The sequence below is a fragment of the Mustelus asterias genome, chromosome 13 (genome assembly GCF_964213995.1).
Source record: "Mustelus asterias chromosome 13, sMusAst1.hap1.1, whole genome shotgun sequence".
NCBI classification, from domain to species: Eukaryota; Metazoa; Chordata; class Chondrichthyes; order Carcharhiniformes; family Triakidae; genus Mustelus; species Mustelus asterias.
The window spans coordinates 95,845,697-95,873,523 of record NC_135813.1 but is presented as its reverse complement, the minus strand read 5'-3'; the positions used below and the strand labels follow the sequence as shown (position 1 = coordinate 95,873,523).

General features: G+C 43.3%; 1 protein-coding gene across 3 annotated transcripts in view; it reads right to left on the bottom strand.

Annotated features, from left to right (window-relative positions):
- The window catches only part of LOC144502910 (acyl-CoA dehydrogenase family member 10-like), a 64,318-nt gene that overhangs the window by 30,295 nt on the left and 6,196 nt on the right, over window positions 1–27,827 (bottom strand). For all 3 annotated transcript variants that reach the window (XM_078227324.1, XM_078227322.1, XM_078227323.1), the window contains 10 exons: window positions 23,047–23,256; window positions 20,998–21,131; window positions 17,874–18,062; window positions 15,348–15,506; window positions 14,604–14,763; window positions 11,654–11,795; window positions 10,891–10,959; window positions 7,297–7,478; window positions 4,658–4,808; window positions 4,148–4,293 (listed from right to left, as the gene is read on the bottom strand). In XM_078227324.1, coding sequence (XP_078083450.1) covers window positions 4,148–4,293; window positions 4,658–4,808; window positions 7,297–7,478; window positions 10,891–10,959; window positions 11,654–11,795; window positions 14,604–14,763; window positions 15,348–15,506; window positions 17,874–18,062; window positions 20,998–21,131; window positions 23,047–23,242 — 1,528 coding nt within the window. In that variant the 5' untranslated portion in view covers window positions 23,243–23,256. The remainder of the gene's footprint in view (window positions 1–4,147; window positions 4,294–4,657; window positions 4,809–7,296; window positions 7,479–10,890; window positions 10,960–11,653; window positions 11,796–14,603; window positions 14,764–15,347; window positions 15,507–17,873; window positions 18,063–20,997; window positions 21,132–23,046; window positions 23,257–27,827) is intronic.

The following is a 27,827-nucleotide window of genomic DNA, read 5'->3' as shown; positions in this document are numbered from 1 at the left end:
CCGCCCGCGGACAATTATGGAGCAAAATTGAAGGGATTATCCGCCTTATTACTCAGAACATTACATTGCCCATGTGATTTTCAGGTCATTACATGAGCAGAATTGGCAGGCAGGCAATCTGTTTTTCAACTTTCCTCAATCATGGATGTGAAGTGAGAAGGGCCACAATCTGAGGGCCCCTTCAGATCTGGGGCACCCTCCCATCCGGGTCCTGGGAGCTCCAACCTTCACTCCCCTGGCCTGTCCCCCAATGCTGCAATTGCCCCCCTCCCGATCATCCAGGGCATCCCCAACCATCCTGTCCCCGGGACCCCTAGGATTTACATTGGGAACAGTCCTGGGACTTAATTCCAGGTAAGGGTGCTGCAGTACCTTTTCTGGCCTCCTGCCTGGAGGTGGTGGAGAGCTGTCAGCCAATCTAATTGGCCAACAGCTCTCCAAGGCAGGACATCCTTCCAAATGTGGATAGTTCCGCCATTGTCAATCAACACTCAATTGCGTGCTAAATGGCAGTGGGCTTCTGAGAGTTGGCGGGACTCAGGATGATGAGAGCTCAAGCTAAAAATCCTACCCTAAGAAAACAAAAACCATGATGATGGAAGACCACCAACAACAACCAACAAATGTTTATAAAAATTGAAACAAAAGTTGACATGTGTGTATGTATGACATAAGAACATAAGAACTAGGAGTAGGCCATCTGGCCCCTCGAGCCTGCTCCGCCATTCAATAAAATCATGGCTGATCTTTTCGTGGACTCAGCTCCACTTACCCACCTGCTCACCATAACCCTTAATTCCTTTACTGTTCAAGCATTTATCTATTCTTGCCTTAAAAACATTCAATGAGGTAGCTTCAACTGCTTCATTGGGCAAGGAATTCCACAGATTCACAACCCTTTGGATGAAGAAGTTCCTCCTCAACTCAGTCCTAAATCTGCTCCCCCTTATTTTGAGGCCATGTCCCCTGGTTCTAGCTTCACCTACCAGTGGAAACAACCTCCCTGCTTCTATCTTACCTATTCCCTTCATAATCTTATATGTCTCTATAAGATCTCCCCTCATTCTTCTGAATTCCAATCAGTATAGCCCCAGTCTACTCAGTCTCTCCTCATAAGCCAACCCTCTCAACTCCAGAATCAACCTAGTGAATCTAAGCATGACATCATGGATGACTTCACTTATCTGGACAGTGCCATTAAATACCCAGGGAGCCAAAGCCAAAGCGCTTAATGCAAACATAAAGCATCATCAGGTTTCAACCAACTGAAAAAGATTTCCACGAAAACAAAGATCAGGGTTTTACAATGCAAATGTGCTCTCCATTCTTCGATATGGTTATGAAACTTGAATTTGAAATCCTGCCAAGAAAGGAGACTGGATGCCTTTGATACCTAATGTCTTTGAAGGATTCTAGGCATAAGTTAGAGGGATTTTATACCCAATACTGGAGTAAGGAAATGTTCAGAACAGCCTCAGTTTCATCCATCAAGGCAGCTCAGCTGGCTTGTCACCCGACTTCTGTTACTGTGGCCTCCCCATCGGGTCATGCTTGGGCTCCTACTGAACGTAGAAGAAGAGAGTGATTGTTACAATCCCAGATGATGTTACTACTGGACAGGGAAGGCCCTAGAATGGAACCTTACCTCAATAAACCGTAACTTCTAGTTTTTGTTTAGAGACGTGGATGAACAGAGTCACCGCACAGCCAATTAACTTTTAACAAAAGAATAAAATGTGTATTAAACAAGAAACAATTGACTATACTATAATACTCTCCCATCCTACCTATACCTTCACAGTTAAACACAGATTTTTAAGGATAACGTGAGTTATGAAATATACCTAATACTTTAATGTTCTCAGTAAGTGCACAGTCCAAAAGAAGCAAAATGTGGTCAGACACACCACACTCTGACACCAAATGGCAGAGCCACCCAATACAACGTCCGTGGAATACTTCACGTCTGGCCTCTTGGTAGGCAACATTACCAGGCCTGCATCATTCAGCTCTGTCTTAAACTGGGACCTTTCTTTGCCCATTTCTTTACTTCAGTGAACAGTACCTACGAATCCTACAGTGCAGAAGGAGGCCATTCGGCCCATTGAGTCTGCCACCGACCACAATCCCACCTTTTCCCCGTAACTCTATGCATTTACCCTAGCTAGTCCTCCTGACTAAGGGCAACTTAGCATGGCCAATCAACCTAACCCGCACATCTTTGGACTGTAGGAGGAAACCGGAGCACCCGGAGAAAACCAATGCAGACACGGGGCGAATGTGCAAACTTCACATAGACAGTGACCCAAGCCGGGTATAGAACCCAGGTCCCTAGCGCTGTGAGGCAGCAGTGCTAACCATTGTGCCACCCATGTTCAGACTCCTGTTCTCTATCTCTTTGACTTCAGTCTTCCTGGGACTCCTCTTTCATTCCCTGGTTTCTGAGAACTATCTGTTCTTTAGCTTCTGGGACATGCATTCTGCCCCTTAACCCATTGTCCTACCTCTCTGCTGGCTGTTTCTGTGAGAGCTGCTTTCTTCTCAGAAACTTGGTTCCAACTGAACCACAAGAGCTTATGCATTTCAGTGTGGGCCCCTGGTTGCTAAGCAAGAGCCTAGTCTTTCTTTTAAACTAGAAAATCTCAGCAGGTCGCACAGCATCCATGGAGAGAGATTGGAGCTAACATCGCACTTGCTGAGATTTTCCAGCATTTTCTGTTTTTGTTTCAGATTCCAGCATCCGCAGTAATTTGTTTATATCTTTCTTTAAAACTGTTTGTTTTCACATTGTGAACCTTTAATTACAATGCAGGCAGTTTGAAATGAAAGCAAAAGTCTCAGACGTGTGAAGTATTCCACAGAAGTTGTATTGGGTGGCTTCTGCCATTTGGTGTCAGAGTGTGGTGTGTCTGACCACATTTTGCCTGTTTTGGATTGTGCATTTACTGAGAACATTAAAGTATAAGGTACATTTTGTAACTCGTGTTATTCTTAAAAATCTGTGTATATCTGTGAAGATATAGGTAGGGTGAGGGAGTATTATAGTACAGTCAATCTTTTCATGTTTAATAAATGTTTTATTCTTTTGTTAAAAGTTAATTGGCCGTGTTTCTTATGAGCTGGCTGGTGTTTTAACCTTTTCTTAAATAGAAACACAAAATTAAACTTGTACCTTATTTCTAATACAAATATAGATTACTTAAAACCACTTCATTTTCCTGTCACCACCAAGAGGAATTAGCAACAAATAAGGCGGCGCGGTGGCTCAGTGATTAATAATGCTGCCTCAAGTTACACACTGTGTGTAGTCTGTATGTTTTCCCCGTGTCTGTGTGGGTTTCCTCCGGGTGCTCCAGTTTCCTCCCACAGTCCAAAGATGTGCAGGTTAGGTGCATTGGCCAAGTTAAGTTGCCCCTTAATATTCCAAGATGTGTAGGTTCGATGAATTAGCCATGGCAAACCTATGGGGTTATAGGGTTAGGGTGGGAGAGGGCTTGGGTAAAATACCCTTTCAGAGTGTTGGTGAAGACTTGATAGGCAAAATGGCCTCTTCAGCGCTGTAGGGATTCTATGATTGTCAGCAGAGATCTCCAGCTGGCCAGCAGATCTTGGAGGGACTTGGAGAATATTGGTGTTGGAAAGGGGCGAATGGAGTACTTTGTTTATCTCATGCGTTTTAGATGTGGAGCTGTGAAGTCTAAGTGTAAAACGTATACTGGCATTTCAGTGCTGCTTCTATAATTTCCTTTATTTGCTTTTGGATGGCAGCTATTGCGGATCTTGCCTTTCAGACCATCTTTAGACGCATATACAAAAACAAAAATACTGCAGATACTGGAAATATGAAATAGACCAGAAACATTATCTCTGTTTCTTTCTCCACAGCTGTCAGACTTGCTGAGTATTTCCAGCATTTTCTGTTTCTATTTCAGTCTACCTCCAGTATTTTGCTCTTGTCCAAAAATAGATGAATCGTGGATTCGTCTCATTGTTACTTGTGGAACCCCGCTGTGTGCAAATTGATTGCTTTGTTTTCCTATAAAACAAGTCATTTACACTGCGGGGGAAGGTACAATATATATGCAAGTTCTTTCTTTAAAAAAAACATCAAGGCCCCAGTGTTAGTAAGCAGCTTAACTCACATTACCTTTCAAGATGGGGAACTTTGGTGGGAGATGGTGTGCCAAACAATTACTTGCCACGTCAGAGATGGGGTCGCCCAGCGTGGACAGTTCCCAGTCCAAAATCGCCAGCACCTCAGGCTTGTCAGGGTGAAAAACCAGATTGTCCAGTCTAAATCGTTGAGAATGAAGTGTACATAAAGGAAAGGAGATACAGGAAAGGAAGTCAGGATAGAAAATAAGAGAGAATGGAGAGAGTGAGAGAAGAAAAGAGAAAAAGTGTGTGTTAAACCGCAGTTTGACTTACATAATTGATGTATAATACTCACTACATGTTAGATTCTTAAGTGTGCAGGTTGGTGTATTGGTGACAGGTTTATGGGGATTACTGTGTTCCATAGTTTAAATCAAGTCTTCACAATCCAATAATATTTAAAGGCTAAAATTAAAAGTCATTATAAATTGTTATCCCTGAAGCCTGTGGCTAAACTCCTGTCTGTTAAAACTACCAGCACTTAAACAGTTACATTACATACCTAAAGTCTCCATGCACAACTGTGGTTTTTTCATGCGTTGGTAGGTTGTTTGGAAGCCATTTTATGAGCTGTTCCATTGTTGGAATGACATGAGTTTCACTTGCCCGGTACTGCTTGGTCCATATGCGTACCTGACGCTCAATGTAGTTGCCTAAGAATAAATATTATTAAGTCAGAGCATTACAATGTCAGGAGAGGCACGAGGAGGGGGGGGGAAATCAAACTCGGAAAAAACAAGGGATAAAGCCAACAATCTATGTCAACTTCTGCAGATGCAATTTATTTTGCCTGGGTATCTCATATTGCTATGTACTAGATTTCCCATAATGGTTTTATGGAATAATCACAGAAACCCTACAGTGCAGAAAGAGGCCATTTGGCCCATTGAGTCTGCACCGACCACAATCCCACCCAGGCCCTACCCCCATATCCCTCCATATTTACCCGCTAATCCCTCTAATCTACACATCTCAGGGCACTAAGGGGCAATTTTTTAGCATGGCCGATCAACCTAACCCGCACATCTTTGGACTGTGAGAGGAAACCGGAGCACCCGGAGGAAACCCACGCAGACACGAGGAGAATGTGCAAACTCCACACAGACAGTGACCCAAGCCGGAAATCGAACCCAGGTCCCTGGAGCTGTGAAGCAGCAGTGCTAACCACTGTGCTACCGTGCCGCCCGTTCACTGTAGCACAATGGTTGTAATGTTCAATGTGGTACAGAGACACATAAATCAGAACTCCTGGAGGTTTCATTCCTGGTCTAGTCTGAATTAGCTGATCTCAAGTTGTCAAGAGGACATTAAAAACTCCACAAAAGGATTTAGATCATTTACTTATTAGTGTCATTAACATTGCAATGAAGTTACTGTGAAAATCCCCTAGGCGCCACACTCCGGCACCTGTTCGGGTACACTGAGGGAGAATTAAGCATGACCAATGCACCTAGGTTAAGTGAATGGGGAAAAAAATTGGCAGATGGGAGTATAATGTGGAAAAATGTGAATGAATCTATTTTGGCAGTACATTATTTGAATGGAGAGTGATTTCAGAACTCTTGTGGTACAGAATGATTTGGATATCCTGGCACATGGATATCAGAAAGCTGGCATGCATGTGTAACAAGTGATTAGGAAGGCAAAGTGAATGTTGGCCTCTATTGCAAGAGGAATCGAGTATCAATCCAATACATGCTTTACATTGATAATTAAAAGCAATTGTTTTCAATTGGGGAAGTATTGGGGGGGGGTTGTCCGGTTTCGGGGTGAGCACAGCTGGAGCGGCACGGTAGCACAGTGGTTAGCACTGCTGCTTCACAACTCCAGGGACCTGGGTTCGAATCCCGGCTTGGGTCACTGTCTGTGTGGAGTTTGCACATTCTCCTCGTGTCTGCGTGGGTTTCCTCCGAGTGCTCCGGTTTCCTCCCACAGTCCAAAGATGTGCAGGTTAGGTTCATTGGCCATGCTAAAAAAAAATTGCCCCTTAGAGTCCTGAGATGAGTAGGTTAGAGGGATTAGTAGGTAAATATCGGGGTAGGGCCTGGGTGGGATTGTGGTTGGTGCAGGCTCGATGGGCCGAATGGCCTCCTTCTGCACTGTAGTGTTTCTATGATTCTATGATCCCACCCTGGGTGTTGGGGGAACTGGAAGAGTCTGTGTATTACTCTGCAGTTTTGGAAATAACCCTGTCTGATGCTTCAGACTCATTCTTTCCTCAGTATGCAAGTAGCGGAATTTATAGGGCATATTTAGACCACACCTGGAGTATTGTGGACAGTTTTGGGCTCCGTACTTCAGAAAGGATATAACTGCATTAGAAGCAGTTCAGAGAAGGTTCAATTAACTGACTACTGGGATGATGGGGTTACCTTATGAGGAAAAGTTGAGGAGATTGGACTAGAGTTTAGAAGAATGAGAGGTGATCTTATCGAAACATATAACATCGTGAGGGGACATGTCAGGATGGATGCTGAGAAGATGTTTCCCATTATGGGAGAGACCAGTTTAAAAATTAGGGGTATCCCATTTAAGATGTGTGTGTGGAATTCTCTTCCCAGGAGAACAGTGGAGGCTGCGTCATTGAATATATTCAAGGTTGAGTTATATAGATTTTTGATTGACAAGGGAGTCAGGGGTTACGAGGGGAGGAGAGGAAATTAGACTTGAGGCCACATTCAGAACAGCCACAATCTTATCAAATTGCTGAGCAGGCTCGCGGGCTGAGTGCCTTATTCTTGCTCCTAATTAGTGCTGAACATGGACTCCATTTGGATTGCTACCATTTGTCTTGGTGCCATTGGTTAGAAGGAAACAAAATCAGCCAGTTTAATGCTCAATATAACACATACTTGGTAAGAATCATCGATTAGGATTGTGCAAATATAAGGCCAACTGTAGTGACAAAATACACTGGGGTATTCCGACAAACTGCAGCCACAGAAGAATAGTGAGTGGGCCCATGTCTCTGGTTTACCTGGTAGAAAGACCTGGTTCGCAACTGGCATGGTGAAAGTGCCGGGGGATGGGCCGGAGGAATTAGAAAAAATGAAATCTAACCAAATTCAAAACTCAGTGCTATACATAACCAGAGGAACATACATATGTAATAATGGATTAGCATCAGTAGACAGTCCTTACCGTATTTTCCATAATCCTCTAGTCCAGCTGCACGGATATCAACCTGATGAATCTTGCAGAGAGCACGGTTCATGGATGTGTAAATATCTCTCCGCTGGCTGACAGTTAATCCTGGCAGTGTTGGGTCCTTAAATATCCTTCCCGGGCAGTATTCCATCAAGTAGAAAGTAGTCCCAAGAACACTGGAAAACAGGGAAAATCACTGAGAACATCATCTCTGTTTATAAAGAAGGAAATATCATTTAATACTTGCATTTTATGGCACAGTGGGTTGGCACTGCTGCCTCACAGCGCCAGGGACCTGGGTTCGATTCCCGGCTTGGGTCACTGTCTGTGTGGAGTCTGCACATTCTTTCTGTCTCTCTCTTTCAGCAGCTTGTGTTTGTGAAAGTGGCAATTTGTGACAATGCCACAACTTGTGTTAACTTGCCTCAGTGGTAGCAAAGGTCATGGATTCCAGCCCCACACCAGGACTTCAGCACACAATCTAGCCTGACCAGTACGGTAACGAGGAAGTGCCATCTTTCAGATGAGATGTCAAACCAAGTCCCCATCTCCTGTTCCAGTGGGCAGAAAATATTCTGTGCTCCACTGCTGCCATGGTCAGCATTCCTCCATGAAGTTATCACCACCAAAACAGGTTAACAGATCATTCATGTAATTTATTTACTGTAGTGCCTTCTTGTTTTAAATTGGCTACTACATTTACCTGCAAAACAACATTGGCTACACTTCAAAAGTAATTTGTTGGCTATGAAGTGCAAATCCTTTCTTTAGTTATTTGCCATCATCTTATTTAAAAGTTGAGTTTGTGCCATAAGCCCATGCCTTTTTCAGTACATGGAAAGAATCATAGAATCCCTACAGTGCAGAAGGAGGCCATTTGGCCCATCAAGTCTGCACCAACCACAATCCCACCCAGGCCCCATTCCCTTAACCCTATCTATTTACCCTGCTAGTCCCCCTAACACTAAGGGACAATTTAGCGTGGCCAATCAACCTAACCTGCACATCTTTGAACACGGCAGATGAAATTTAACGTAGAGATGTGTGAAGTGATACATTTTGGTCAGAAGAATGAGGAAAGGTGACATGAATTAAAGGTACAATTCTAAAGGAAATGCAGGAGCAGAGGGAGCTGGGTGTATATGTGCATAAATCATTGAAGGAGGCAGGGCAGGTTGAGAAAGCAGTTAATAAATTATACTGAATCCTGGGTTTTATAAATAGAGTAAGAAGTTTAACAACACCAGGTTAAAGTCCAACAGGTTTATTTGGTAGCAAAAGCCACACAAGTGGTGTTGTTAACCTGGTGTTTAACCTGGTGTTGTTAAACTTCTTACTGTGTTTACCCCAGTCCAACGCCGGCATCTCCACATCATTTTATAAATAGGGGCATAGAGTACAAAAACAAGTAAGTTACAAAACACGGGTTCAGCTTCAATGGGATGGATGTGAAGGTTTTAGAAAGGGGGCAGAAAAGATTTATGAGAATGGTTTCAAGGATGCGAGACATCAGTTATATGGATAGATTGGCAAAGCTGGGGCTGTTCTCCTCGGAGAAGAGAAGGTTGAGAGGAGATTTGTTGGACGTGTTCAAAATAATGAGGGGTCTGGAGAGCATAAATGGGGAGACATTTTTTCCATCGGCAGAAAGTTGAAAACCCTGAGGTGATTAACAAAAGAACCAGAGGCAACATGAGGAAAAACATCTTTGTGCAACAAATGGTTTGGAGCATGCCTGAGCATGTGGTGGAAAATAGCAGAGGTAGGCTATTCAGCCCATCGAGTCTGCTACTCCATTCAATAAAATCACAGTTCATCTGTTTGTGGCTTTAACTTCATTTCTTGTCTGCCACAGCCCCTCCACCCCCAACCCCGCAGAGCCCTCGACTCCCTTGTCGATCAAAAATCTGTCTAACCCAGCCTTGAATATACACAATGAACCACCTCCTCCGTTCTCTGTGAAAGAGAATTCCAAACAGTAAACAATGCTCAGAGAAGAAATTCCTCCTCTCTCTGTCTTAAACGGGAAACCTCATCTTTTAAACTTTGCCCCCAATTCTACACTGCCCCATGAGAGGCAACATCTTCCCAGCAACAACTCTTGGAAATAGGCAGGTGAACCATTCACCCTAACCTTAACACTCAGATACCCAGAGGGTGGACCGCTACCAACTTCTCAAGGGAAATTAGGGCAATGATTTTTGGAATAAAAACAGAAAGTGCTGGAAAACTCAACAGGTGTGACAGCATCTGTAGAGAGAGAAACATTCATCGTGTCTGATATGACTCTTCTTCAGAATAAACGCTGGCGTTGCCAGCAACGCCCACATCTCACGGAAGAATAAAGAACTCTAACAAAGTTTAAGGCCACATTGAGAGTTGGGCTTTAGTTATCACATCACAAAAAGGTTATTAAATATTATATATATAAAATAAAAGTTATTTAAGTTATTAAACTCTAAGAAAGCACTATGAGCCACATTGCGAGGAGAGATCACAGCTGCCTCAGGCGGTTAGCACTCATATTCATGCTGTTCCATAAGGTCAAGGCTGTCGGGATGGTAACAGAGCTCATTGCTGGATGCACGAGGGTCCATAGGGAGCAGGCAGCCTAGCCTGGCGGAGAGGCCAGTCTGCCGGTTTGACCTGAGCACCAGGCTGCAGAGCTGGCTCAGGCCGTACAGCTCAGGTGGCAACTGCTGCAGGCTGATTCCAGGTGATCGAGTAACATCAGCGGCTCCAGGCCGCCCTCCTGGACCCGCTCACCCACCTCCTGATGCCAAGGCACCAGCCCCCGCTGCTGCTTGGACAGAATCAGCCGGATCTCCGGCCACATTGCTTCGGCAACCGCTGCCATCACAACCGTCCGTATGTGTTTATTTATTTACAAGTAAGCTTACATTAACACTGAAAATGAAGTGACTGTGAAAATCCCCACATTCCGGCGCCTGTTCGGGTACACTGACGAAGAATTTAGCATGGCCAATGCACCTAACCAGCATGTCTTTTGGACTGTGAGAGGAAACTGGAGCACCCGGAGGAAACCCACGCAGACACGTGGAGAACGTGCAGACTCCGCACAGACAGTGACCCAAGCCGGGAATTGAACCCGGGTCGCTAACGCTGTGAGGCGGCAGTGCTAACCACTGTGCTGCCGTGCCGCCCCTTCATATGTTTCAACAGCATCGGAAAACTGAATGTGTCCGCCTGCCACCCAGTTATCCTTTTAGTATCTGATTGCAAATACTGTTTTAGTTTTGAATGTTGTGTTTTGTGTTCATATCCGCCAGGACTGGATCACATTTTGTCTGATAATGTTCTGTGAAACGCCTTGGGGCATTTCACTATTCGTTTATTTAAGGTGCAATATAAAGGTTCAAGTTGTCGTTATTTTGGAGATCTAATTTCCATGCGCTGCTTAAAAGCTTTGATCCTACCAGACTGCAGGGGTGAAAGGGCAGGGGTCAAAGTCTGAAATGTCCAGCTTGTTTCTTCAGAGTTTCCTTCTTCCCCATACCACTTATTGACTGCCATGTTACAGATACACACATACTTATACACATGCAATGATGGAGTTTGACTTTTTACCTGGGGTCCTCACAGATGGCAAGTGTCCTGGGAACAGGAACTCCCATGGCTGAAAGAGCTTTCATCACCCTGAGTGGACCATGAAGTAAAAATGAAATTTCGAACTTTAATTCAAGTTTAATAAAACACAATAGGCAACGAGTTGACTGAAATAATAATTCCAAACGGAGCACAATTAACAGTACACGTACTCTGCAACTGCTCCACTTTTAATCAATCTTCTGCTCTCATCCCCTGAAGGTGCTCATTTTCGCTGACATTTAGTTCACTGGGTACTGAAAGCTTTCGCTCAAACCTAGGCAGAGTGCTGGCAGGGTATCTTACTGTCAGGGACATCACAACTAGGGATGAACTCATGGTTAACCAGTGCACACATATACAACGCAGAACAGTGGGGAGCCTGGTGCTCAGGTCAAACTGGCAGACTTGCCTCTCCGCCAGTGGGGAGATCTGTCTAAATTCCCCAACCTTGGTCCAGGGACACTGAAGCCAATTGTGACAATCTGGCTGAAAGCCACTGAATTGGCATAGATGGGAATCAAACTTGGGATTGTCCTGATTATGAATGTTTAAAACCAGGCAGCACAGTTACCTAATAAGCTGAGAGTGGAAAACTTTATTTTTCTAAAATGGATGGCCCAGGGAGCCTGAATTTCCTGGTATCTGACAACAGGTTAAGAACTGAACTCTCAGCTCACTGAGTGAAGAGGAATCATCGGTTTAGTCAGGCACACAGGCTCACTCCATTTTATCCACAACACACCTGTATTCTCTCTCCACTGCGTGTGCTGATTGTAGCAGTTTTCCGGGCGGTTTCTTTCTCAGGACCAGCTGTCGGTTACCACTCTGCACGTGGTATGTAGGGTTGGACTGACCGTGAATAAACTGCCGGAGTGTCAAAGGCTCTGAAACCAGACATCGCACTTCAATTAAACTTGGTCAAAGCAGGGGCATGATGGACTGCTAAAACTATTTTACTGCTCAAATGCGTGATAGGCTTTTGGTTCTCTCTGAGAAACATCTTCCGGTGTTGGCCTGGTTGTCTTTGGAAGAGGTGGACACCTCTTAACCGTTAATGTGTAAACACACCAATAGCAGACCGAACCTTCTCAAACAGGGAGATTCTTTGGGGATCAGTTCAGCCCATTGGAGACACAAATTCTCAAAAATGTAAAGAACCCTGACACTTTCTAATAACAGTAAGAAGTTTAACAACACCAGGTTAAAGTCCAACAGGTTTATTTGGTAGCAAAAGCCAGGTGGCTTTTGCTACCAAATAAACCTGTTGGACTTTAACCTGGTGTTGTTAAACTTCTTACTGTGTTTACCCCAGTCCAACGCCGGCATCTCCACATCATGACTTTCTAATAACCCATTTATCAAAACTAAAATAAAGAGAACCACATTATCCCTTTGAAATTAGACATGCATGTCCGTATTACTCCCTTTATCTGGAAGTGCAGTAAGCTCCAATCCTGGGCATCCAAGTTATGTCATTACTTGGTCAAGTGTGGTCACCTCGTTGCTGCTTCCCTCCTGGGAAAAAATATTTAAACGGTTGCAGGAAATGAGTGAGTATATGCAAAAAGCAATCTGCAGTTGCTACCTTGAAATGAAATTTCCCACAGGAACTAAAAGGTACTGATGGTAAACGGACTGGATAACTTAATACAATAAAAGGCATGACATGGCGCAACAATGAATAGGAAACTATCAACCAAACAATTATAGAGTCAGAGGTTTACAGTATGGAAATAGGCCCTTTGGCCCAACTTGTCCATGCCACCCTTTTTATAAAACTCCTAAGCTAGTCCCAATTGCCCGCATTTGGCCCATATCCCTCTATACCCACCTTACCCATGTAACTGCCTAAAGACAATTTTAAAAGACAAAATTGTACCCACCTCTACTACTGCCTCTGGCAGCTTTTAGACTCCCCTACCTTTGGGAAAAGATATTGACTATCTAGCTGATTTATGCCCCTCATTATTTTATACACCTCTATAAGATCAACCCTCAGTCTTCTACGCTCCAGAGAAAAAGGTCCCAGTCTATCCAGCCTCTCCTAATAACTTAAACCATCAAGTCCTGGTAGCATCCTGGTAAATCTCTTCTGCACTCTTTCTAGTTTAATAATATTTTTTCTATAATTGGGTGACCAGAACTGTACACAGTATTCCAAGTGTGGCCTTACCAATGTCTTGTACAACTTCAATGAGACGTCCCAACTCCTGTATTCAATTGTACAACTTCAACAAGACGTCAGTCGCATTCGCTGTTTAAACATGTACTTCCTCACTTCCCTCTGCATCTCATGCCCAAAACTGTAAATCTATGGCCCATAGTCCTTGTATCATCAATCGGAACAATATTTCATCTACTTTGCCTAAATATATCATAATCTTGTGCACCTCTGCAATCTCCCCTCAGTCTCCTTTGCTCCAATGAGAACAACCCCAGCTTCTCCACACTAACCTTGTAGCTAAATCTCCCCCATCCCAAGAACCATTCTGGTAAATCTCCTCTGCAACACTTTCGGGAACCCACTTATCATTCCTAACATCCGGAGACCAGAACTGGATGCAATACTCTGGTTGTTCATTGCTGCTTTTAAAATCAGACACCAGATGGCACACTCAAACATTGCTGGGTTCCAGTTTGACATTTTAATGGTTTCTGATCCCTTCCAGTGTTTCCCCAACCTCTCCTGAAGGCAACAACAGTTTCATGCACACCAGCATCCTGCAGGCCCTTATTCCAAAAACCATTCAAGTACATAGTGGGTTGGGCTGGCCATTGGCTGGGCAGTTCGACTGTGGCACCGCATGCATATCAGACAGCCCATTGGCCACTGGGTCACTTCATTGCTGAGGCAAACTTCACCACACCCTCCAGAGCTCTGAGACACTGGCTAATGTAACCCCAGCAGCCGACCAGAGAGATTTCCAAACTAACTCTCTTCAACCAACTCAGCTGCCAAGAAAATTAAACAGTGGTTCTTTCACACCTTCATCCTTATCTTGAACTTAACTTCGTTATTGACAAACGTAGGAGAGATGAAATCGCAAATTGCAAATGAGAGATCCGGCAGCAGCAAGATGTTAGTTGGTTTCAAGTTTCTGTGAGTCATCTACTGAAATACCAGAGAGGCTGCAGGTAATGGTATCTCTAAAACTCTTCTCTGTGCAGACATTGTTACACAAACTGCAACAAGCTAGAAAGTGTGCACTGGATCTCAAATTTCTTCTGGTTCGATAACTGAAATCCCAGGAGGGAAAAAAGGATTTATCTAAGGTGACCTCCTCAGCCATATTCTATTATTTCATAACACCTAATGATGACCATGAAACCATTGGCGATTGTCGTAAAAACAAAGCGTTCACTAATGCCCTTTAGGAAAGGAAATCTGGTCTGGCCTACATGTGACTCCAGGTCCACAGCAATGTGGTTGACTCTTAATTGCCCTCAGGGGTAAGCAATAAATACTGGCCCAGCCAGCGACATCCCATCGAAAAAAAACACTGTGCATACATAACTTCATATAACTTCATAGAGTGACATGCTGAAATGAATCTGATCAGGTCATTTAGTTATCCAAACAGGGATCATTCCAAAACTAAGTGTCTCACAGTAATGAAATTATTCCGCAAATGCATATATTTCTGGTGTAGCATTTTGGGTTGCTGCATGTTGCTGGTGGATGAACAACCTACCTGTTGAACTTAGCCCCAGAGTGGTCTGGAGGTACTCCTTCAGACGATCCGTAGGAATCTCCATGCCCTTACGAACAGCTTGTGTACCATGCACATAGCCGAGCAATGGGAACCCCAGCACTGATTCCAACTCCTGAATGGCTGTAGCTCTGTCTTTAACCTAGGAATTAAAATGAAACACCTTTTCCATATTGCTGTTCAGCTGGTGACTCCTCGTTCTCCATTCAGCAGTATAAACTTAAACATAAATGCAATTATAAACTCTCCATTGGCTTCATGACTAAAAGCACCACCCAGTCCATCACCATTCAGGCCAAAAAGGTCCCAGGTTTGATTGTAGCCCAAGCTGGAGGAGCTGTTGTCCTAGATTGGGAAGATTTAAGCCATTGTTTTCACTCCTGATTACCAAATGTTGATCTTGAATATACACTAGCATGTATATAGGATCAGGTTCCAGCGATGTCTCAAAAGCTGAATACCCAGTTGAGAGTCACTGTCCAGTTCATATATAAAGAATGCTCAGTTGACCAAGGTCTGAGGTAGATTGTGCAACCTCACCCTAGGAGGGAAAAATGCTCTCAGATCTTGGAGGAAGAAAAGAAAATCCATTAAATAAGTAATTAATTTATACAGAATTAATGAGGCCTTCATACTGTACCTGTCTCTCCAATCACTACTTCACAGTGTGCTGTGACCCTGCAAGTTATCTTTCTGTGTCCATCAACTACCTTTAGACAGCTTTACCTTAATAGTATTCATTCCGAGCTGAGCTGCTTGTTTCAGGTTCAGTCCACAGTCATCGAGAAAAATTGATTCCTCAGGGTGGACCCTCAGACGTTCTAAGCAGAGTTTGTAGATTGCAGGGTTTGGTTTGCTAATACCTTCACGGCATGACTCGATGATCTGCAAACATTGAAGAAACAGTAAGGAAGCAGTGAAGGTAAAGTTCTCGGTTTTCAAACCGAATCCATTTCTACAACCGGCCCTCACAATTCGCTCACTTGTCTCTGTTATATTGATCAGAGGCTGGATCTCCTGGTGAGCCACACAAATGACAGGGTTTAGATTCATCATGATTGGTTGGTGTACCTTTACAAAGTTGTCAGTTAACGTCTGCTTTTTCAACTATTAAGCATCCTTACTTATGTGGCTATCAAACAACAAGAAAACAGATCAGATTTTCAAAACTTTGTGTGACATAAAATCTATTCATAACCCCCGGGGGACTTACACACAGACACATAGGGCGGGATTCTCCGGTCTCACCTGTGGCAGGACCCGCTGCGAGCGACAACAGAAAATTTGGCGTTCCAGCCAAAAGTCTATTCACCATCAGCGGCACCAGAAAATCCCAGACGTGAACAAGGACAGAAGATTTCGGCCAAATATTTTACAATTTAAAAAACCTGTGTCATTTTTGCACTCATGTGACACATGCACTCATCTGATGATTAAACACGCAACGTGAAAAACTATACACAATCTCATTACCACAGTATGATTGCATAAGGTATCAGCAGGGGGACCACGACAACCCAATGCTTAGTCGTTTATAACAGAAGCAGCACACCTCTGCCAGCCTCATAGATCTTCAGAAATTTAAGGCTTAGTTATTCCAACATGATCCTCAACAGCCTCCCTGCACATTGGCAAACCAACCAAATCCCCAAGACCTGCATCCTACCTCATACAGAGTCCTGCCCATCCATCACCTGTTTCTGGCTCAGAATTTAAAAACAATCCCTCGTGGTTTAAATCAATTCTACCCCTGCAAACATCTGTCCGCACTGTTCCAGGAGGCAGGTTTGCTTCTCTTCCTTTGGTCCAACCGACCAAAGATTAGGCCTCTGCACTCCGGAATACATTTCCTCTGCCGCTTCATCTTGCTAGTTCTCTCCCCATCTTCTGCAGTCTTCACAGTGTTTATCTCCTTTGACCAGGCCCGGGCGGCACGGTGGCACAGTGGCTAGCACTGCTGTCTCACAGCACCAGGGACCAGGATTCAATTCCCGGCTTGGGTCACTGTCTGTGCGGAGTCTGCATGTTCCCCCGTGTCTGTGTGGGTTTCCTCCGGGTGCTCCGGTTTCCTCCCATAGTCTGAAAGATGTGTTGGTTAGGTGCATTGGCCATGCTAAATTCTCCCTCAACGCACCCGAACAGGTGCCGGAATGTGGCGACTAGGGGATTTTCATAATAACATTGCAGTGTTAATGTAAGCCTATTTGTGACAATAATAAACTCAAACTTCAGTCACCTCCCCAAATGCTCTCCTTCTCAACTTCCCAACACCTGATTTTCTAGTGAAGTCTCCTGACGTCTCTCTTTGTGACAAGTGCCATAGAAATCCAAACTGACGATGCTTACCAAAGTAGTTGTAGGGTTTTGAAAAATATACACAAACAGACACATTTTTGCTCAACTAACATTTCCCATCGATGGTGGTGCAGTATTCAAGAAGGACAAGCAAGAATATCCATCAAGACCATCTCTTAGACAACAGTACAATGCTTACTGAGGCAGCGTTCAGTGAAAATCCTTTTAATTTTGAATTTTCGTCCCCTGCAGATGGAGCTGAAAGGTAAGTTCACACCTCATTTCCAAGTTACTACGAACAACATTGCACCCATTCACTAAGAGACAGACAACATATAGTAGAATCATAGAATCACTACAGTGCAGAAGGAAGCCATTTGGTCCATCGCGTTTGCACTGACTCCCTGACAGAGCATCTTATTCAGGTCCTCTCACCTACAACCCCACACATTTACCGTAGCTAATCCCTCTAATCTACACATCTTGGGACACTGAGGGGAAATTTAGCATGGCCAATCTACCTAACCCGCACATCTTTGGGCTGTGGGAAGAAACCAGAGCACCCGGAGGAAACCCACGCAGACACGGGGGGGAATGTGCAAACTCCACACAGTCACCCAGGGCTGGAATTGAAGCCGCGTGCCTGGCACTGTGGGGCAGCAGTGCTACCCACTGTGCCACCTTTGATGCCCAGGTTTCCCTCGCCATTGCTCAGCGACGTCACAGACTCCACCTGGTGTTGCCCTGCGCAATGCAATTCAGATCAGGAAATGAGTGCAGCAGGATTTGATGCAGAATCTCTCCCCCACTCTGTGGCACTAAGTGCTAACATGGTAATGTTCGACAACGTTCCGTCAATACGTATATCTAATCATAGTTCTACCTCACAAACCAAGCCACAGCAGAGATACATGAAAAGAAATAAAAATCCCGGAATGCTTGATAAATTGTACTCACCACATCAAAATCAGCTTTCTCCACAGGCAAGAAGCTCTGGCCTTTGCACCAGAAGTTATTAGTCAGCACAGCAGTCTGCAGTCCCTCCGCTCTGATACACTGGACTACATCCCTAGTTTCAGGAATCTGATAATTCTGCTGACTTACTATCGCTTGTAAATAGGACTTGAGTAAGTCAGGGGTCTGATCCTGCGGGGAAAAGGAAAGCTAGTAAGAGTCAGGGACAGAGAGAAACAGCTTGAGAGTGAAGTACCGAAAGAAAGGCAAGCAAGAGAAACGGCAAGAATAAGAAGCAGTACACGAGAGAAAGAGAAAAAAATTAAGATAAGGCAGAACATGAGCAACAACAGGATAATACCAGCCACAGTCTGAGCGAGGCTGGCAGGGGAACCAGAAATAAGAGAAAAATTAAAGGTGAGAGATTGGTCATAATTTAGGAGTAGGGAATGAAAGGGAGAGAGAGTGCATGTGTGCAAGACCAGAGAAACTGAGAGTAGGATAAATAAGACAAGGAAGAGAGACATGGAAATACAGAAGGAGCAAGACAGGGCTGAGACTTTGAAGTGCAGTGCATTGGTGGTGGGTTAAGGATTTGTGTTTATAATTCCCCCACATCCTAAGTTTCAGATACAGTTTAAGTTTATTTATTAGTGTCATAAGTAGGCTTACATTAACACAGCAATGAAGTTACTATGAAAATCCCTTAGTCGCCACACTCCGGCGCCTGTTTGGCTACACTGAGGGAGAATTTAGCACGGCCAATGCACCTAACTGGCACATCTTTCGGACTGTGGGAGGAAACAGGAGCAACCGGAGGAAACCCACGCAGACACGGGGAGAATGTGCAGACTCCACACAGACAGTGACCCAACCCGGGTCGCTGGTGCTGTGAGGCAGCAGTGCTAACCACTGTGCCACCGCGATACAGGCCTTGCTGTCAGCCTGGTGTTGAATTGAAGGCTGGCCAAGCAATTCGGGCGATTCACCCACAGGAAGGTCAGGCCATTCAAACTTCCTAATGGCTGGTTACACACCAGCAATGTGAATGGAAATGTCTAAAATGGGTGCAGAAATGCACAAGAGAAAAAGGAAACATTAGTTGAATGCAACATACCAAAAAGGCAATAATAAACCAAAAGGAGATGCAGGAGGTCTCAGAAACAGCAGATACATGACCAGTAATAGACAGAGGAAGCAAAAAAATGATTTACTAGGATAATCAATCCTACTATCAAGGACTCAGAGGGCCCCACACGACTGGGGGTGGCTGTAAAAATGCTCTAAAACGCTGTAAAAATGGGATACAGAGATGATAATATCTGAACTCATCAAATTTGTCCTTATTTTCACATACACACCCCAGATAAAAATGGATTTAAGCTGGACAGGCAAAACATACAGTGGGACACAAGATGAAGAGCTTGCTTCCCCCACGGTCTTTTGACCTTCTCTCCTGAAAACACTGACACTAGTACTTTCTGACAAATAGGTGCACATTAGATGTGAGCCTACATAATGAGCGTGCAGGAAGGAACTCCTGGAAGAAGCCTGTTGTCACCTAATATATTTACATACGCAATCACCAGTACTGGAAGCTCTGCCTGGTAGTTTTTCCTTCCCTAAACCCAGGCATAGTGAGGCCAGTTGTATGGGTGTCAGTGCTGCCCCGGCACCGACAGGCATCAATCCTCGGATCTTCCTGTTCTGTTTGGTGTGGCAGTTCATATACAAGTGTGTTGATTCAGACATCTCCCACTTCCAAGTTCAACTTCAACAACAAAACAGAATTACTGCTGCCTTTGCATCCTCTCAAGGGTAACCCAATGTCCTTTGGAAGTAAAGTGACCAGAAATGGATAAAATACTGCACATGGGGTATTTATTATTTGCTTTCCTTTTCCTATTATTCCAAACGTCCACATCCAGAATAATATTCTAATTCGCATATTATATCCAGCCACTTAGAGGAAAGGTAAACATGATCGATGAACTGTTTCTGTGTGGAAGAAAAAATGTCACGCCTTATTAAGCACTTCCAGTTCATATCTGTATTACCTCTAAATCATTATTGATTTAAACCAGGAAACTCTAGACAAAGGCCAGAGTGCAGGAAATCTGAAGAAAGGTAATTCAAATAGTAATGGTAGGTGATGGCAAACTTAGACTTTAAGCCTGTATGAGGTTGGGAAGACTGAGAAAGGCAAAGAGCTACACTGTTCGGAAGCCCTGAAACAGAATGTATTAAAGTGGTAGACAATGCACTGAATTCTAACTTCACCACAGTAGGAATGCAGAGGAAGATGGGCATTTAGAATTGCGATTGCAACTTGGTCACAGTACCATCAATAAAAGACAGATAATTTAGGGGTGAACTAATAGGTTATGTAAAGCAATGACAACATATATATAGCACCCTTAATGTAATAAAACCTAAAGAGCATTATAAATCAAAATACAACCGAGCCATGTGAGATATGGGTCAGATGGCCAAATGCTCGGTCAAAGAGTTAGGTATTAAGGAGCCTCTTAAAGTAGGAAACCAAATTTGAGAAGTCGAGGAAGAGAAATCCAGAGCTTACGGGCACTAGGTAGAGCAATTCAAATCAGAATGCTCAAGAGGGCAAAATTAGAGGAGCGCAGATATCTTGAGGGCTTGAAGCTGGAGGAGGCAGAGTTAGGGAGGGGTGAGGCAATGGAGGGATTTAAAAAAGGACACAAATTTTAAAATCAAGATCGTGCTTGACTGGGAGACAATGCAGATAGCCATTTATGGGCATTTTAGGAAGGCTGACTGTTTTTAATTGTTCCCCAATGCAGAGCACTAAGTTTGATTGAAGTACATATTTATGAACCCAGCTGGGATCAACATACCGAGCTTCGAACAGGATAATGAAAACATTGCTTTGTGTTGCTATGTTTGATTACTGCACTGCAAGCTGCTTCATGCTTTAGCTCATTGGTCATTTAATTAACAAAAAACACACAAAACAAGTCTCATGAAGGGAACTAGAAAGCCATGGCGAGTACCTCAACAGCAGTCAATATCCTCAGAGAGGAGAGAAGAAAATTGATGGGGGAGAAGGGAGAATCATTAGTTAAAGTCAGACTCAATATATAATACTTACTGCAGTCACCACTTCTACAAATTCTTCGAATGTCAATTTTCCAAGCATGCAGCGGTCCCAGGCAACACGGTTCTCTCCTGATACTAGGGTTTTCCAGATCCACCCAGGTCGAAGACAATTTTTCAGTTCCCACTCTATTGAATGCAAAGAGCAGAGGTTGTGAATGAAACCCAGTCCATCACTCAAACCAGCTCCCATCTATAGATACTGTCTACAATTCCTGCTGCCTCGGAAAAGCAGCCAGCATAATCAAGGACCCCACGCACCTCGGACATTCTCTCTTCCACCTTCTTCCATCAGGAAAAAGATACAAAAGTCTGAGGTCACGTACCAACCGACTCTAAAACAGCTTCTCCCCGGCTGTCATCAGACTTTTGATGGGATCTACCTCGTATTAAGTTGATCTTTCTCTACACCCTGGCTATAACTGTAACACTACATTCGCACTCTCCCCTTTCCTTGCCTATGAACAGGATGCTTTGTCAGTATAGCGCGCAAGAAACAATACTTTTCACTGTATACTAATGCATGTGACAAAAATAACTCAAATCAAATCAAATCAGGTCACAGATTGTAGAATATTGGAAGTGGAGGAGCTATAAATCCCGTAGAAAGTGCTTTCTAGCTACTTTGACTGAAACAGATCTAAAGGACATAGCAAACTGCAGAATTTACAATATTTCATTAACTCCTACATACTAACAATGACTTTGTGTAAAGGTATTCCGTTCCCCCAAGCCTAAAAGAGCAGAGAACCTGTTCCTGGGTTTGTCACTACTAACACCGAGACTCCACAGGAAGAAAGGTGCAAAAATAGCCATGGAATGAGTCTGTCCGTCGGACTGCTTCGTTCTGTGCAAAGAAATGTTTGGCGCCAACTCATTTCTTCATTAATAAGGATACAGCTGAGATAAGGAATACAGAATTGCTAAGGCAACCTTTGACCCATCTCTCCATCTGTCAGCTGATCCTACAACATAGATAAATGCAAACTTGTGTTCCATTATATCTATTATTATACATTTTAAAAGTCCTGCAATTATTCAACCGCAGGTGGCACCACAGCCAAGCCTCATGCTCAGAAGATTGCAAGAGTCATTTAACCTATCTTAATTTATGCATATAAAAAGGCACTATAGACATCCATATTTCACTCTCCAATTGTTATTTCAAATGAGTCCATGGTTGTTAATCCATTATTCTATCTGAAAGACATTTGAAATATTAATCACTTTCTGTGCAGAACTTTCTTTTTATTTGTCAAAATTTATCTTTCACTAATTTGAACCTATGATTCCTCGCGTTACTCAGTTTAACTTAAAGCACTATTCTGTATCTACCTTGCCATCTCCTTATCTAAGACATTGATAAAACCATTCTCAGATACTTCATTTCAAAAAGCCCAGGTTTCTCCAGTCTTTCTTCAGAGCTTCAACATTCAAGTGCTCCTGAATCACTCTCCTGATTTCTGCACCGCTTTCAGGACATGTCTCCTTTGTTCCTCATTGAACAGAGCAGTCTTCTTCCCAGCATCTACACACACCCAATTCCAGCAGAGATTGGGCCCCAACCATTATCCCCAGATGAGATCAGTTAATTCGGGCATGGCGGCTGCCATCTCAATAGTCGCACTGAACCATGAGGGAGCAGTAATCATTCTTGTGCGACCACTTTCAGATAACATATTAGGTTGACTGGCCTTGCTGAATTAACTCTAGTGTCAGGGGATTAGCAGGATAAATATGAGTGGTTACGGGATTAGGCTTGGGGGAACGGAATACCTGTACACAAAGTCATTGTCAGTATGTAGGAGATAATGAAATGTTGTAAATTCTGCAGTTTGCTACGTCCTTTAGTTCTGTTTCAGTCAAAGCAGCTAGAAAGCACTTTCTACGGGTGGACTGTGGTCAGTGTAGACTCGATGGGCCGAATGACCTCCTTCTGCACTGCAGGGATTATATATGTTACTCCATTTTAAAAAAATTATTAAAGTTCCCTTATGAAGTATTCAATGAAAAAAACAAATAAAAAACCTGCACAATTACTCACCAGCAGCTAATGCGTCTGGAGAAGGAATCAGAACTCCACCCATGTCAAAAATCACAGCCTTGTACCGCTGAGCGTTGGAGTGTTTCCATCGAGATAAGCCCCACATTGAGACGTGTGGATGACTGCACAGGTGCACAACGCTCCGTGATTTGGCCAAGAAATATTGCGGAACATGGATAATTCTGGTGACAGACATGCTGGCGGGTACCTCTGTGGAAAGAAATAGACAATAAAAATGCTGCTGCAAAACAAACCGCAGCAAATATTTCTATTTCTGAATGGCCAGCCTGAGAATGCTGAAGCTTCTACAGCCGGAACACTGGACTGGAATACTTCCAGGCCCTACTAGCTAAAATCAGGAAAAGAAAAGCAAGGAGAAAGGAAATTGGCATGGAACTGAAAGGCTCAGAGACTTAATGGTTGCTTTTGTGTTCTTATTGCCGTCACTGTATCTGGAATAGCAAAGCAAAACAGCAAAGCTGGCATGGTGGTTAGCACTGCTGCCTCACAGCTCCAGGGACTTGGGTTCAATTCTGGCCTTGGGTGACTGTGACTAGAGTCTGCGTGGGTTTCCTCCGGGTGCTCCGGTTTCCTCCCACAATCCAAACATGTGCAGGTTAGGTGGATTGGCTGTGCTAAATTGCCCTTCAGTGCCCCAAGATGTGTAGGTCAGATGGATTAGCCATGGGAAGTGTGTGGGGTTATGGGGATAGACCTGGGTAAGATACTCTGTCAGAGAGTTGGTGCGGACCCGATGGGCCAAATGGCCTCTTCTGCACGTAGGGGTTCTATGAATATCAGAAGCTATAATTCCACTTATACCCTGACCTTATCCAGCTTTGACCTCAGCAAAAGGTGACAACTCTACTCAGTGTGAATGACAACATATCACCACTTTCAGGAAAAAGACAACAGAAAGAATCCCACACCGGCCTTGCCCCTGACAATCTAATTTTCTTAAGTAGATTCTAGTCTTTATCTCACTCCCAGGTGTTTGCTGCTATTTATAAATTCTCTGACTCACTCAGTTCCAACCCATCGACAGCTCGGATATCATTTCTCTTCACACTTTCATGCTTTGATTACAATTGATTGTTTATTCTATTAATATCTAGTGTGTTGTAGTAAATACAGCTGCCCTGACAGTAACAGACTGCGGCTGAATTAAAGTAGCTGAATCAAATGTAGATCTTACTATGATCCAAAGACCACATATTTTAGGGATTTAAAAAATATTAAATAGAAAAAGACACACCCACCAAACAGTACAAATGCAAAGAAAGGAATACTTTTGACACTCACTTTTTCATATAATTGTTTTGTGGTCCTGGGGCAATTTAGATTTGAAATGTTTTAACCACTATTTCACGAAACTGATGAGGAAGCTGTACTAACTGAATACTCCATTCATATATGTCATATACTCCATTCATAATGGTCCCTGCACCATTAGAGAGTGTCCCAGCTTTATAAATCATAGAATCATTGAATCCCACCTTGCAGGAGGAGGCCATTCGGCCCATTGCATCTGCACCGACCACAATCCCACCGAGGCCCTATCCCATAACCCCACATATTTACCTAATCCCCCTGACAATAAGGGGCAATTTAGCATGGCTAATCAACCTAACCTGCACATCTTTGGACTGTGGGAGGAAACCGGAGCACCCGGAGGAAACCCACGCAGACACGGGGAGAACGTGCAAACTTCGCACCCGAGGCTGGAATCGAACCCAGGTCCCTGGCACTGTGAGGCAGCAGTGCTAACCACTGTGCCACCGTGCATTCATATCTGTCAGATCGTACTCACTGGTGGCATCATCTGAAACCTACATCTGTGGAGTTTGCACGAAAGTGGAGAAAGTTTTACATCCCCCAAGTCTTTGGTGTTTTTTTTTTAAATGTTGCAACTTTTACGCTCATACCTAGTTCTCGACTCTGAAACAGCTACACATGGAAAAAACTGTCATGTAAAGAAATCGTTCTGCAGTTAAAATTAATTTGTTTCTTCAGTTACATGGCAAGAGCTCAGGTTAGTACTTTGAAGTGCACAGAAAAATTCATTATTTGAGACTCAATTAAAGGCAACTACTCTCCAGATTTAGCTTAAGTACTGTAATTATGAGGTTGTAGTGGGTCAGTCACAGCATTACAACAAACATTGATGTGTTGTCAGGAAGTACTTGCTCGCACAGTGTGATAAAAATCTGGAGCTCGGGGTCACGTGAAGCAAGAGTCGGTGTCACTGCGTTTCCTTTGAGCTCCGGCAATACTCTAATATGTTGCTTCCTGTGAGTTTCGATGCACACCCGAGGGGAGAGAAAAGGCAATGATACATAAAAGGCCAACTTTCTTTCTTTTGCTATTCGGTGATAAGGAATGTAGGATAAGTAATGGCAGCAGCTGCACTGAAAATCTGCTCACAGGGGAGCCTATTAAAAGAAAGAGGATTCTATCTTGCTTCAAAAAGGAGAAAGTTGTAACAGCTCCGATACAAGAGACTTACTCGGACGATAAAGAACATCTGAAACTGAAGTGATAATGGGTTGGACAAATGGTTTCTGCCTCATTTTCGACCGGGGCGGCACGGTGGCACAGCGGTTAGCACTGCTGACTCACAGCACCAGGGACCCAGGTTCGATTCCCGGCTTGGGTCACTGCCTGTGTGGGGTGTGCACATTCTCCCCATGTCTGCATGGGTTTCCTCCGGGTGCTCCGGTTTCCTCCCACAGTCCGAAAGACGTGCTGGTTAGGTGCATTGGCTATGCTAAATTCTCCCTTAGTGTACCCGAACAGGCACTGGAGTGTAGCGACTAGGGGATTTTCACAGTAACTTCATTACAGTGTGAATGTAAGCCTACTTGTGACTAATAAATTTTATTTTTATTTTTTTTATTAGTAGCCGAGGGGGTCATGATTTTGATTAATAAAAACCTGCCATTTAGACTTGAGAACTGGGTGAAGGGTAAAGGGGGATGAAACGTGATTATCAGCACAATAGTGCAGGGGGAAAGTATTTAGATAATTAAAGTTTATGGTTCTCCAAATTATTCTCCTGATTTTATGACTAAAGTTGTTAGGGATTTTGCTGAATTAGCAACAACAAATTCATTTATAGGAGGGGATTTCAATGCCATCTAAATTCTTTGATTGACAAATTTCCAATAACTAGGAATCCACCTACACAACAGGCGAAGGCACTAGTGTCATGATACGATGAACTGGGATATTTGGGGAACATTATACACTCAGGACAGAGAGTTTACACCTTCTCTGCTCACCACCAATGTAATACTGGAATTGACCATTTTTTCAAACCTAAAACAGTATTACATTCAGTGATTTCCTGCTCCATAGTTTTTGTGATCTCTGATCATGCCCCTGTCTTTGTGAAATTTTCACTCAATGGGATATATTTACAATTCAGATTATGGAGATTTAACACATCGCCGCTTAAAGATCACAATTTTATTTCTTAATTTTAAATCCGAATTGGAGCTTTTTTTATTCAATCAATTCTCTTTCTGAAGTCAACCCCTCAATTCTGTGCACGATTGGAAGGTGTTTGCAAGAGGATTGATAATTTCCTATGTTACCTTTATGGAACTACAGTCAGTGTCAGTTAGAAATAAAACTCACCGAAATAGAGAGCCTGTTAAAAATTCTAACCATTTATTGTTGAAAGAAATTACTACCATCCAAACAACTTTGGATTCCTTTCTGACTCAAAGTGCTGAGAGGAGCATAAAATTTGCCCAAGAAAAACTAAATGGATTTGGAAATGACCCAAGTAGATGCTTAGCTCTCCTTATAAAGAAGAAAGCAGACTCTTGGACTATGTCTTCTGTATTGGATTCAAAGGGCAATAGGATGTTTAAGATCGAGGATATTAGTAAAAGATTTAAATATTTTTATGTCAATTTGTATCATACAGATCAGTCTGAAGATACATTAATACAGAGGAAGTGATTTTTCTCTTTTATTTAACTTCCAACAAGTTCTGAAGACCAAAGGTCGACCTGAAATGCCCCTATTTCTAAAGAGGAAGTATTATCTGCAGTGAAAGATCTTCAGTCTGCTAAGGCTCCAGGACCTGATGGTTTTGGAAGTGAATTTTATAAAGAATTCAAAGATATGTTAATAGAAGCTATGATTGGGATGTATGACCATTCATCTGAAGTAGGACAGCTACTCAGTCTCTTAGAGAAGCAAATACTCCTTAAATTTTGAAGACAGACAAAAGTCTGGAAGATTGCGTCCCCGAGAGACCAGTCTCACTTCCAAATATAGATCTGAAATTTCTACCTAAAGTACTAGCCTTGTGTCTCGGAAAAACTCTTTCTTTAATTATCCAAGCTGATCCAAGGGTTTATAACAGTCCAAAATTCATCTAACAATGTCAGCAGATGATTAAATATCATTCAGGTTTCTCAAAAACCAGTAACAGACAGCTTGGTATTTTCATTGTACGCAGTGAAAGCATTTGATTGGCTGGAGTGGAACTATTTATTTTAAACATTGGATAAATTTGGACAGGGGGATAATTTTATTAAATGGCCACAAGTGCTTTATAAAAACCCACCTGCAGCAGTTCTCACTAACAGTTATAGATCTTACAATTTTTGTATTTAGCCGGGGTTCAGGCAGGGTTGTCCTCTATCCCCGTTGGCATTTGCAAGTGCTATAGAGCCCTTAGCTGAGGCAATTAGACAGACCCCTTCGGAATTTGGTTTAATTATTGGTGGAAAGCAGCATAAGGTTACGTTGTACACTGATGATGT